Source organism: Malaclemys terrapin, chromosome 2 (genome assembly GCF_027887155.1).
Source record: "Malaclemys terrapin pileata isolate rMalTer1 chromosome 2, rMalTer1.hap1, whole genome shotgun sequence".
NCBI classification, from domain to species: Eukaryota; Metazoa; Chordata; order Testudines; family Emydidae; genus Malaclemys; species Malaclemys terrapin.
In genome coordinates, this window is record NC_071506.1 from 153,869,928 (window position 1) to 153,882,944 (window position 13,017).

The 13,017-nt window shown below is 40.1% G+C and overlaps 1 protein-coding gene across 3 annotated transcripts in view; it reads right to left on the reverse strand.

The window, feature by feature from the left end:
• TRIO (trio Rho guanine nucleotide exchange factor) overlaps positions 1–13,017 on the reverse strand; it is a 433,666-nt gene that overhangs the window by 120,470 nt on the left and 300,179 nt on the right. For all 3 annotated transcript variants that reach the window (XM_054017964.1, XM_054017965.1, XM_054017966.1), the window contains exons 28-30: positions 11,235–11,327; positions 7,730–7,841; positions 5,236–5,426 (exon numbers count right to left, since the gene is read on the reverse strand). In XM_054017964.1, coding sequence (XP_053873939.1) covers positions 5,236–5,426; positions 7,730–7,841; positions 11,235–11,327 — 396 coding nt within the window. The remainder of the gene's footprint in view (positions 1–5,235; positions 5,427–7,729; positions 7,842–11,234; positions 11,328–13,017) is intronic.

Sequence of the window (13,017 nt, forward strand, 5' to 3'; positions counted from 1 at the left end):
TCAGAAATTCAATGTTCTGATTTTTCACCCAAATCCTCATTACTCTATTCAAAGTGTCAGTTTCTCAGGCTAGAAGTCAAGCAGCTGCTGTCCTCACTTATTTCAGTTAGAGATAATGGCAATTATTACAGCAGGTAAGGGATAATATTCTTGCCTGGAAATCATGGATTAACAAGAGGAAGTTTTTTCTTTATGTTTAAAATTCTAATCTCTTTTCTACCTAAGAAATCACTTCTAATGTGTTTCCTTCCCTCTGCAATAATGGAAGTGATTCAGAAATTGCATGACCTTGGAGGTTACTTACAGTAAGTAACCGCCAAGTTCATTTCCAAGTAACTGTGGTTCTTCAAGGTGTGATGCAGATGTGTATTCCAAGTAGGTGTGCGCACACACCGGAGCCGGAGATTTTTGCCTAGCAGTTTCTGTAGAGGGGTGGCATTCATGCCTCATGGCTGTGGCCCCTCCCCGGATACATGAGGCGATGCCGCCCCAACCCCTCAGTTCCTGTTCACTGAACATCCAATAACATGTTTTTTCTTTCCAATTGGAGTATGATCTAAAATGTCAATTAGTTTCTCCTTTAGCAATACAAAAAAAGATTTAATCCAAGGGGACTAGCAAATAAATTAGGAAATACAAATCAAACTGCAAGATGCCTGACTCTTTAAATGTCAAAGGTGAGGGTTCAGAATTGTTATGTAGGGTTATGACTTAAGTGTAAGTAACAAAGTAAATTGTTACATGCATAATGGAAACTATCTTCCCACACACACACACACACACACACACACACACACACACACACACACACACACAATGACTGTAGCGTACACTGGATAGCCGGAGCATGGGAGGCACTATTTTTTTCTAGTAGCATTTCAACACTACTTGCTTTTGTGGCCTTGGTCAAATCAGTCAGACTCACTGCTTTGTCATTCACATCTGTAAACTTGGTCTTATTTACCTCATAAGGGTGTTTAATGTTTGTAAAGCACTTTTATTTCAAACAAAGTATAAAATATATTTCATTGATCTAGGAACAATCTTTGCATGTGCCAACATGCTGTGCAGTGCAAACACTGAAGGGTATATTAACAAGTAACATCACAATTAAAAAATATCAGAAAAGTATTTTTAAGTGAACTTTAAAAAGTCATTAGTATAAGTAAAAAGAACAGGAGTACTTGTGGCACCATAGAGACTAACAAATTTGTTAGTCTCTATGGTGCCACAAGTACTCCTGTTCTTTTTGCGGATACAGACTAACACGGCTGCTACTCTGAAACCTGTCATTAGTATAAGTGATACTTGGAAAAGCAATCCTCTGGGTGCCATAGGGACATTGGTGTTGAAAAGCCCCATCCTCATCTACTGCTCAGAGGATAGAAATATTAGAAAGAAATCAGATAATTTATACAGGGTACTGTCAGAAATATAAACATGAAATAGACTATTTGAAGAAAAGAACTATAAACCCTAGTAATACAGAAGTCCACTGCTTGTCTCAAACTAAGACAAGAAATGGAATAATTTATATTCAGCAGCAAGTTCTCAGTATAAGTTTTAGTTATTAAGACAACAACTTGAATTCTAGTCAAGTTTTAAAAAATAATTTAGAAGGACTGTAGTTTCAGGTACTGCACTTGAAGTCCTGCCAATTTTTATAAATTTACAAATAACATTTTTCTATATTTTTAAATTAATGTCTCTCCTCCATCTACTCCAAGAAACTGCTTATTCATAAAGTGCTGTAAGGTGTACCATGTGAAACTGAAACAAAAGGAAACTATATTTTTTTCCTCCAACCCCTTTCAGTTGTTTGACAGTAATTCAGTTACTACTTGTCACAATACTGGATAAAAAACAGTTGCATGTTTTTCAGGTGGTGGCATTCCTTTAATTTCACTTTTTGTTGAGTTACATATAGTAATTAAGTAATCAATCCTCTGATTTTGAGACAAGCAATGTACTGTTGTATTACTGGGGGGTGAGGGTAGTGGGTTTGCTCTCTTTCTTCAACTTAATCCCCAGAGTATTATCTTGACGATATCCTCATTAGATCTGGTTAGAAAATGCCGCCATGGAAAATTACAACAAAAACAAAAAAAGATTTTTGTCAAAAATTTCCAGGGAAAATATCAACTTTCTGTCTAAATATCGGAAATAGAAAATAATCAGCTTTCAGCAGAAATTTTTTTTATTTTTCTATGAAAATTCAACATTTTCCATGGAAAGGAAACACGGTGTGAAAAGTTTTCCACAGAACACTGAGGTTTTTGACAAAACCAATGTAAACAGAAAATTTTCCATAAACCCTAATCCTAGTTCTGCCTTTAAGATTAACATTTCCATAAGCACACAGAAATGTTTCCCTCTCATAGGTTAATAATGGCAAAGGCCAAATGGGTTATGATGTGGGATTGCACAGCAGGAAGACAATACACCAGAGGTGGGAAAACTACGGCCCGCGGGCCACATCCGGCCCGTGGGACCGTCCTGCCCGTCCCCTGAGCTCCTGGCTTGGGAGGCTAGCCCCAGGCCCCTCCCCTGCTGTCCCCCCACCCCCGCAGCCTCAACTTGCTCGCTCCGCCACCAGCGCAATGCTCTGGGCGGTGGGGCTGTGAGCTTCTGGGCCAGCACAGCTGCAGAGCCCGACCTGACCTGGTCTCTGTGCTGTGTGGTGGCGGCGGCGTGGCCTGGCTTGAGCCCGGAAGCATGGCTGTAGTGCCGCCAGCCACTGGTGCTCCAGGCAGCGCGGTAAGGGGGCAAGGAGCAGGGGGGGTTGGTGGTCAGGGGGCAGGAGTGTGGATAGGGGTCGGGGTGGTCGGGGGGGGGAATAGAGGGTTGAATGGGGACAGGGGTTCCGGGGGGGCAGTAGGAAAGATGGGGGGTTGGATGGGGCGGCAGGGGGCAGTCAGGGGCAGGGATTCCAGGGGCAGGCAGGGGACAGGGAGAAGGGGTGGTTGGATGGGGCAGGGGTCCCGGGGGTGCCGTTAGGAATGAGAGGAGGGGCTGGATGGGACGGTGGGAGTCTGGAGGCAGTCAGGGGACAGAGAGCGGGAGTATGTGGGTGGAGCAGGGTCCCAGAAGGGCCGTCAGGAAACAGGGGGGTTGGACGGGGCAGGAGTTGGGGGGGGGGGCGATAGAAGGTGGGGGCTGGCCACGACCCCCTCCCCAACTGGTCCTCCATACAATTTACGAAACCCGATGCGGCCCTCAGGCCAAAAAGTTTGCCCGCCTCTGCAATACACTGTCTATTCCTAGCAAGTGTGAAAAATCTGGCAGCCGCACCCATGCGTCCAGGTATAAACTCTTAACACATCTGTTTCTTTGACATGTACAAGATAGTTAATTTCACACAGAAAGTGCTGACATTTCACAGGGAAGCTGACAGAACACTATTTATATGTATGGCTTTTAAGATCAAAACAAGCAGAAGTTGTTGTAGGACTTGGAGCTCTATCATACAACCCTGTTCTCTGACTCCAAACTCTTATTACATTTTCAATCTGTTCCTCCAGTTAGATCTTGAAGTTTTTTTTGTTTTTTTTTTTAAATTTACTTGATGCGTTCTATATCCGATATTGGGCAGGATTGCTGTACAGCAACACGGACTCCAGCTTACGCTCTTTACTCGGCACAGAGCAACATGAGAACACCAACACTGGGCAGGAAGCAGAGCTCTGGGATTGTTTTAGACGTTAGCACTAATGACGAATCCCATTTTGTTCCCTAACATTTCATTACTGACATTTAAGTGGGTCAGAAGTTGACTTTATGTGGTTCAATGGGTTAATACACCAGCTTCTCATCCCTAAAAACTTCAAATCAAACCACAGTTTAGATCACAAAAGAAAGAGTTTGGTTGTCTCAATAGAGGTCCTACAGATTGCGATGACTGGCAGGCTGTGCCCTCAGGATGTTCTGAAGACAAGGATAGCAGGGGTGAGCTTTTTTTGTTTTTGGTAGGTCACAACTGAGGCACAGTGACAGTTTTTGGTACGTGTAAGGAAGCAACCACTCTGGCTCTGAAAGCTACTAATAGAAGCTGGGAACTGAAATGACAACCTTGCAAGAGACAGAGTTTATTTTTTAGTACTTGTCCTACATGTGGCTCTTACTCCCAGATAAAGCCTTAGCAGCTGAGATCACCTGAGGTGCTCAAACTTATGATTTCCCGGTGTCAGCTTCCCGTGGGAAACAAAGTAGGCTGTGCTCAATGAGGGCATTTGTTACCAGCCTCACTTCAAAGCTGATGTTTAGGACATGTTGTAGTTATTCTCCAAGTCTTTTCCAGAGGGAATGATTAGCAGGTGAGTGGGGCTGATAGGAGTGTGGCGTAGATAGGGTAGGAACTGAAAGAATACTTCTTACTTTTTGAACCATGGTCTGCATTATTGATTTAGACTAGGGTTGCCAAAGAAAGTGAGTTACTTATCTACCTTATGTTCCGTTTAAAAATCCCAGTCTCAGTTTTGTAACCTTTATAAATCTGGCCAAAGCGTATGATAAGGGCATTTTTAGACATTAAAACAGTGATTTATGTTTACATCTTTCCAATAGACCATAAACAGAACTATCTGGAGCCAATAAAATATTTGTTTGCAGGCAGGGTTCAATAGGCCCTGTAAGAACAGAACATGCACTGAAGCTGTTACTACAGAGTTGTGTGTTCTACAAAGCCCACTGCAAGCGCTTCAGGACAGGTAGACTCTTCTTTTATCTTTGTAGAGCTGATCAGGAGATCTGGGTGCTAATGTAATTGCAATGGTTAGCAGTTATAAATACTACTTCGAATAATTCTGTGTCAGGCCAATCCTTTTTTTAAAAACTCATTTAGTCTTATAAAAATGCATCATACATAACAATCACCTGTACAATGGATACATACAAAACTGTTATGGACTGAACTAACCTAAAATTCACTGTCACCTCCACAGGTTTCATGAGGACTAATAACTTCAACATTTCAACACACCTCTTCACAGAAGCACGGCAAGATAGTAAGCCTAACTGCTTACCTTAAAAGGTCAATGATCCAACACTATCAAATTCAAGCATTTTTTTTTTTTGGGGGGGGGGGGGGGGGCGCATGCTGAAAGCTAAAGTTTCATATATGTTTCAAAGTCATGTCTAAGTCATTTGAATACACCTGCTTATAACTTTTGGTTACATTTGGAGAAGAACTCTAATTTGTTTGGACACAACAATCTTCTGTTGTTTTCTCATACTTACAAACAGTTTGCTCTTGTATATGTATTTGCTCCTCCCACTTGAGTCCTTCACCTCTTTACTGAAGACCAAGGACATCTCAAAGAGGAAGAGATGCCTCTCACGACCCTTTCGGATTAAAGTTTTGGGGTCCCAAACTTGGAAGGATTCCTGAAGGATGAGCTCTCCCTGAGATTCAATATTCTCATCAAACCCTGCAAAAAAGGCAAAGATAGACAATGTGAAGCTGAAAAGTAAAAGTGAGAACACTAAAAACATACCATGCCAAATCATTCCCTCACCCCTCCGTTTTCAAATATATTTAGTATTTTTAACAGAGAGGGTTCCAGGAGTCGCTATTCCGATCCCAGTTGGTTTAGGGTATGCTTTACAGTTCAAAACCAAATCATAACTCAAGTTTATGTTTTGATTCAACAGCTGAAAAGTCTTGTGAACTGTTCTGGTAAGATTCTAGCTCCAAATGACATGTCTCCAAAATCAGCTTCTCATGTACATCCCCTATCACGAAATTAAACTTTTCTTACAAGGGTTCTGCCACCTTAGTCTGAAGTCTTACAAAACTATTTTGTCTTGTGAAGGTTTGGACTCATCTAAAGCCAAATGAGACTTTAACCTCATGTGATAGAAACCCAGGACAACAGGTGTCGGTTTTAAATTAGCGAATACGAATTTGCATATTCTTTCCCCAAAAGCCCAACTAGATTTATTTTAACTATAATTCTAGGGAACAGCTGGACCTGAGCCGCATATTCTAGTTGGGATCCACACCTCCTCAGATTTCAGGGTACTTACTATGAGCACCATCAGGCTCATCTCTCTTTCAAAAGAGAGGAATGTAATTTGAAGAAAGACTTCTGGCCTTCAAACACCAGTTTCCTTCTAAACTAATTTACTTTTACCTACTATAAATTGGCAAGCACAATTTAACCAGTGCACTTCTCAATCTAGACCAATGGCATCTTTTCTTTTCTTAATAAAAGTAACTGCTATAGAAAGAATACAGACCTCAGAAATCTCTCACAGGTCACAGCAAAAGTGGTAATAAAGTCCCCTCGCCATCATTTAAGGGTGAATTTACATTTACTCTATGTTTAAGTGTAAAACATTATGTAACAAAGCTGCAGATAAATGGGGTCTTGATTACCATGATAGTATAAAACAATTTACATAGAGAAATACGTAGAGAGTAGAATAGTAGAGAGTATCTTAGAAAAGTTGGATTAGGATGTTCATTTAGGAGTCTCTTGAGACAAAAGGAAACGTGTTTACTCACTAGATTCATCAACCAGGGAATGACTCATAACTATGCACATATCCTTTGTGAAAGAAATAGAATATTCTGTAGAGTCAGTCTAGGTACTCTTAATGGTAAAGGATGAACATTCAGCATTCAAGCTCACACTACATGGGACTTTGGGACTGATCCTGCAAACTTTCATTCACATTAGTAGTTCCATAAGAATATAGAGAGGTGGGGGATTTTCAAAAGTGACACTTAGGAGCACATGTCTTACTGAAAGTCAGTGCATGGTGTGCTCTAATCTAAGTCACTCAGGAGATTTTGGAAATCCCATCTGAAGTGTTTTCAGTTTCCTGTCACAGGGCCCAACCCTGCAGTCACAATAGTTTCAAAGAAAATGTAAATATTAGCCAAAACATCTGTGACAAATCCTTTATATTCAACTTAAATCTGCTGTGGTCATGCTTTTAGCTCTATTTGTGATGGGTTGCTTTATGAAACAGATTTTCCATCAAAGTTATCAAGTATATGGGGGATCTTTTTATGCAATACATGATCATGTACAGACTATGAAATGGTTTTGGGTCAAATGTCAATTATAAGCATATATAAGCAATTGAATCCAAAATTAAATGCCTGCTATATTCTGCATGTACAAGATTGTGCTTTTCTGGCTATGTCGAAGATTAAATTGGTTTATGTTGCCTTTTTTTTTTTTTAAACTGCCAAAAGATGTATTGTTTTTGAACCGGAAGTCAGGTATGGAACAGACAGCATACAGATCTGAAAGCAACGACCTTCCTGGAGATTATTACTTGATACATAGACCAGAACCACCTCTGGTGGATTTGCATACTTTTTTGAACTTTCTTCAGACAAAAAAAGTTATGACACTGGATGAGAAATGCAGCTGAGGTTATTTAGCTCAAGGTGCGTTCCCTTAGAATAGAACTGAATCAAATGTTTCAACTGTAAGTAAGCTGTAAATAGCTGTATGTCGAGATGTTAGAACATCCTTTTTTTAATCAGATATATTACTATAATTTTTGTCATCTGCTGCCTTATTGTTTTATAAAAAGAAATCATCCAAATAACTCCATGCCAAAAAGATGAAAGCATATCAATGTCTTTAGAAAGTGAAAGCAACTCTAAACAAATTTCCACTTTTCCCTCATATCTCTTTGACTTCACAGAATATTTTAATGTGAAGTTACAGAACTTATTACACAAGTGTACGGTAGCAAGTTTTAGTTCTACCTTCCAGCATGCTGAGGTGCATGGCATCATTGGCTCGCTTTGGCACACTAAGCATCACCTCCAGACCATCTTTAATCTCGCCTTTACCTTCTTCACAGCAGGTGAGCAGCTCCTGCAGAAGATCAACAGGCCACTATTAGCATAACATCTATTTCTACAATACAACGAAACAAAAAAGTAGCATTTGCTCTGGTGATCAAAGGCCTCGTCCTGCCAGGTGCCCTTCAGCTCCTCTCAGACTGCAAGTGGCAGTGTAGCATACTCTATGCTTCGCAAGATCAGGCCCTGAAGGGGTAGCAAGAGATTCTATTTGATTTGTTAACCATCCATACGTTTTAAAGGAAGCTGATCCAAATATTAATCAGTTTTAAAAATGAGTGTGTTAAACAAAGAAGCTTTTGAAAAAGTGATTACATTTTTAATGTCCAACGTTTACTAAAAGGTTAGTATACACTTGCAAATCTTCCAAAAGTTATAGGTTTGCTTGAATATATATGTGTACATGACGTACTGGTCGAAGAGATGTGCTTAAGCACTAGAAACTAGGGCCACAATCCTGCATTCTGATTTAACAGTATATATCCTGGTGCCCCTGGAGACTCCCACTTGACTTTAGCATGAAACTGCCTGGGTCCACATTCCTGCCTTAGAATCAAGTACTGTCTTAGTGTCAGACATTCTTGTGCCACACTGCAGCAGCCTCTAAACAACACAGGTATAAAACCCATCTTTCTTTAGCTGAAGAGGCATATATGCCTCGTCAGGTATCCAAGCCAGGATCCACATTCGCTACAGCATGTTTCTAGAACTTATCGCTCATTCTTAGCCTATTTTTGCTACTTCATTTTTGAAAAAAACTGTCAACACAAGAAATGCAAGGAACTAGAGTAAAAACAGACTTCAGAGTTACGTGGCTTTAGCACTAAAAGCAGAAGATACTTCAAGAACTTTTTGGGCATAGGTTCTGAAAGAGACAAATGAAAGAGACAAATTAAAGCAACTTGCCAGAATCTGGGGGAGTGACCTTTCCATGTGAAATTTCAACTGCCTCTAATTTGTTGGCTCTCTCTACTCTTCCTAGTTGCTTTTATTTATGCTCTTTCACATCTGCCAAGTCTCCTTCCTTTGCCTTTTTTTCCCTATTTAAAATGCTGTTTTAATCCCTTACTTCACTGTGCAGGTGGCAGCAAACAACAGTGTATTAGAAGACTGCTCTCTGAAGCATATAATCAGGATGCTTCACTTTGCTGATGTCTGCACAGCGGAATAGAATGAAATGGCAGGGGAGAGGCACAATTTAAATAAACTGTATAGGGAGTGGTGCGGAGGTAAGACAAATGAACAGCAGGAGATAATGCATGAATAATCGGAAACACAAAATAAACATAATGTCCTCAGTTGGACACTTTCCTTAAAACGGTCAGCCCTAATGTTTTCCAGCCTTCCTTCAGCACATCATCCCACATCATGAAGTCCGGAGACAGGCCAAAATGTATGCCACAGCCTTGATTTACAACCCAGTCTGATTTCAGGCACAGGGAAGGGGGTTGGATTAGGAACTCTGCATCTACACCCACTTCTGTGTATTTGGTACTGGTCGCTTCCAAAAGTGAAAGGAGCCTATTTTCAAATTCTGGTCCAGATACAGGCAAAATCTCATGAAAACAGCTAATCTAGGCACTCTGACCAGTCCAGATGAAAGACAGTGTCCAGTTGTTCTTTGGACTCTGCTACTTTAGGCTGAAATTTCATGAGAAAAGCTTGGCACTTTTGGCACCATCAAATCTGGCTTCAAAGAGCAATAGCCCTAGGTTGGACTCTAACTCAGGGTTTGTCTTCACTACCGGGGTAAGTCAATCTAGGTTATGCTACTCCAGCTACGTGAATAACATAACTGAAGTCAAGGTCGACTTCCTTTACTCTTCTCCGGTCGACTTCCCTTACTCTTCTCGGGGAGCTGGAGTGCCGGAGTCAATCGGAGAGTGCTCTGCCATTGATTTAGCGGGTGTTAACTAGACCCACTAAATCGACACCCACTGCATCGATTGCAGCAGCGTCGATCTCCCCCAGTGAAGACCAGTCCTCAAACTTAAGTTCGAGCCTGACCCAGCTCGCAACACTGCCACTGCATTCCCTCACTAGTTAAGAAACAACTGTAAGTGGAGAGGGTCATTTAGTCCTAACTTTCAATTTGTTTTTATTTTTATTTCTTCTCCTGGGGATATGGGCTGGTCCACATTTTTGACCCCCTCCAGCCTCTCACAGTATCCCACAATGCACCAACACCCTTTAAGCTGCAGGTAACTGAACAGAAATATGGAGGACGTCAATGCCACTAGGGGGATGAAGTGGCTGCTTGTGGGTAGTGAGGCATATTCTACTCACAAAGTTATTGCTTTGTGACTCACTGGAGTCATGAAACTAGGCGGCTTCCTTGTCAGTGCATGTCACCAATCAACTCAGGCACCAGGCTGCCCCGCAACTTTTGTATTAATCCATAATTTTAGCAATGTTTATATTTAAAATTAAGTTTTGAAACTAACAAGTGACACTTTCTAAACACACATCTGTTTAGATCAATATTGTAAATTAAATAATTAACAGGATTATGGATTTATTAATTATTTTTTTCCACTGGCAGAGGAGAGGGAGGATTTCACATTCAATATAAAATGAGATGTTAGTTTCCACCTGTTGTGACCTGAAATGGCCAAGCTATTAAACATTTAAAAAGAATAATAAGGAATATCTTATCAGTACATAGGCTGGCAATCAAATCAAAGTGCAATTTTAGCTAAACAGAGAAAAAGTTAACATCTAATTTTGTTAAGCACACAAAACCCAGAATACCCTAGAGTATTTAAAACTGCAAATACAGTACATTGCTCAAGTCTCATAAGCACTGCCCTGGAGTCCAAAGTGTTCTCTGTCCATTGTCAAATGCTTCTTTTGCTTAATTGTAAGCTCTAATTTACCCCCATCTTGTGGTAGTAATAGGTGTCTATTTGTGTTTTAGTATTCACAATGTCATTGTCTAGATAATTGTATACAATGTTACATAAAAATCCATAGCCCAGTGGTTTTCCAGACACTCTTAATAGTATATTAAACCATTTAAAATATTAATACAGCTAGAGGCTTATGAGACTTCATTCTAGAAGCAATTTCAACATTATCATTCATAAACTCTTGGGATGGACATTAGCTGCTCATTTTTTAACTGGAAAAGCCAAGAGTATTTTTAAAATTAAGAGTAGGATAATTAGGGCAAGTATATAGGTGTCATATTTGATTTACACGTGTCTGAATAAAAAATTGCTTATTTAGGACAATTTTTCATTTTTAAGCAGTTTCTTACAGAAGACGTTACTGCAGTTCCTGAGGCTCACTGAAAACCTGCAGCATCAGGCCTTATGCAAGTAACAGTCGTATTGATTATGATGGGGTTTTTGCCTGTATGAGAACTGCAGGATCAGACATCCTAAAACTTTAAAGTGATACCTACCTTTAAGAGAAGCTGATATTTTGTTATCCTCTGGACAGGTTTGATAAGGTAAGAGGAGATGGAGTTGGCCAATCCATGTCGCTGTTGTATTTCCTGTATTAAACAATGACAAATTTGAGTGTCATGTGGATTAACAATAGTAGGTTAGCCAGCTACAAGTGTTACATTTGATACAGTACCTGTCCTTTCCATTGTAATGGGCAAAGAAAAAAGGATGAGATAGCAAGATTTTCAAATCAAAGCATATTATATTTTGAGTCCATCTGCTCCCCCTTCTATATAAAACTTCTTTTAACTTCCTGGCCAACTGTCATCAAGCTTTTAAAAAGGACCTACATCTGAACAGCAAAGACTCTGGATCTGAAACACTGAGTTTTTAGGTATTTTAACTTTGATAATTTTTTCCTAAGTTGCTTTGGGTAAACAGGGAAATGCTTTTGGCTGTGATGATATTGTCTGGCAATAGCCAACGCCCATTTGGGAACAGATTTCACACTGTGGTTTGCTAATTTAAGTGTAACCAACTCCGGGAAGCGTGTTTCATTAACTGCTGCTAAAAGGCCAGCAGAGGGAGCACGACGTGTAATTTACTGACTACTTACCAAAAGGGAAAGAGCTCAGCAATAGTAGGCCAGATTTTTAAGAGGAAAGCTGAGATTTACATCGAGGACTTTCTTCCATTCTACTAGAACAGTTATAAAAGTAGGCTAGTTAAGAACTTTAAACACTGAATGTTTAACTGATTGGCTGTGTCAATTTGGCACAAACTTTAATACAATTCACACCCACAGGGTAGTTGTACTCATTTTTAAGTAGCAAATTATCTACTGAATCCATGAGTTGTGAAACTATGATTGTAATGCAGTCACACACATGGCATGAGGTACAGGTTGTGTACTAAATATGAAGTCAAGTATGTTTTTAGTTTGAAGCTGATTTCTTGAACAGACTCAGAAGCATAAGCTAGTGCGCTTTTTAAGGAAGTTGTAGGTTTGAGGTTTTATACAGTTGCAAACAGCATCTCTATAATGTAAAATGCAGTCTTAGCTTCTATATATATTTAGCTATGAGTGTTGTGTGCATATAGGTACTAAGTGTGCATTCATTTGTATACACACACTTTTAACATCAATATTAGTTAAATAAAATACATAAATAAATAAATAAAATTAGTGAGGATATCCTAGAACTTGAAAGGGACCTTGAAAAGTCATCGAGTCCAGCCCCCTGCCTTCACTAGCAGGACCAAGTACTTCCCCAGATCCCTAAGTGGCCCCCTCAAGGATTGAACTCACAACCCTGGGTTTAGCAGGCCAATGCTCAAACCACTGAGCTATCCCTCCCCGCATAATTAGTTGCCTAATTACACATTATATAGGATTATTTGGTCATCTCTGACTAGTTTTCTCTCCCAACACAGCTCTTCATTTTCATCTATTAGAAATGCAGCATGTGGAAGTCCAACGTGATGGGTCTTTAAAACGTTCATACTGTTGGTGGCATTAGTGAAAGTTCTTTGGCATACCTGTAAAGATTTTTTTTTTTAGAGGTGATTAAATCACGAGCCCCTTTTTTCTCCTCTTAACACAAACAGTTCTTCCCAGTATCCATTTCACTAGTGATGGCTCAGAGTATATACTTAGGAGGGAGCACCATAATTGATGTTTAAATACACATGCGCTCTTTAACCAAGGGCACATTTGGAAAGGGAATCTTAGTCCTCTAATGTGGCAACTATGAGTTCTCAATGAAGTTCAGTGCTAAGCAGTTGCGGCCTTTTTGC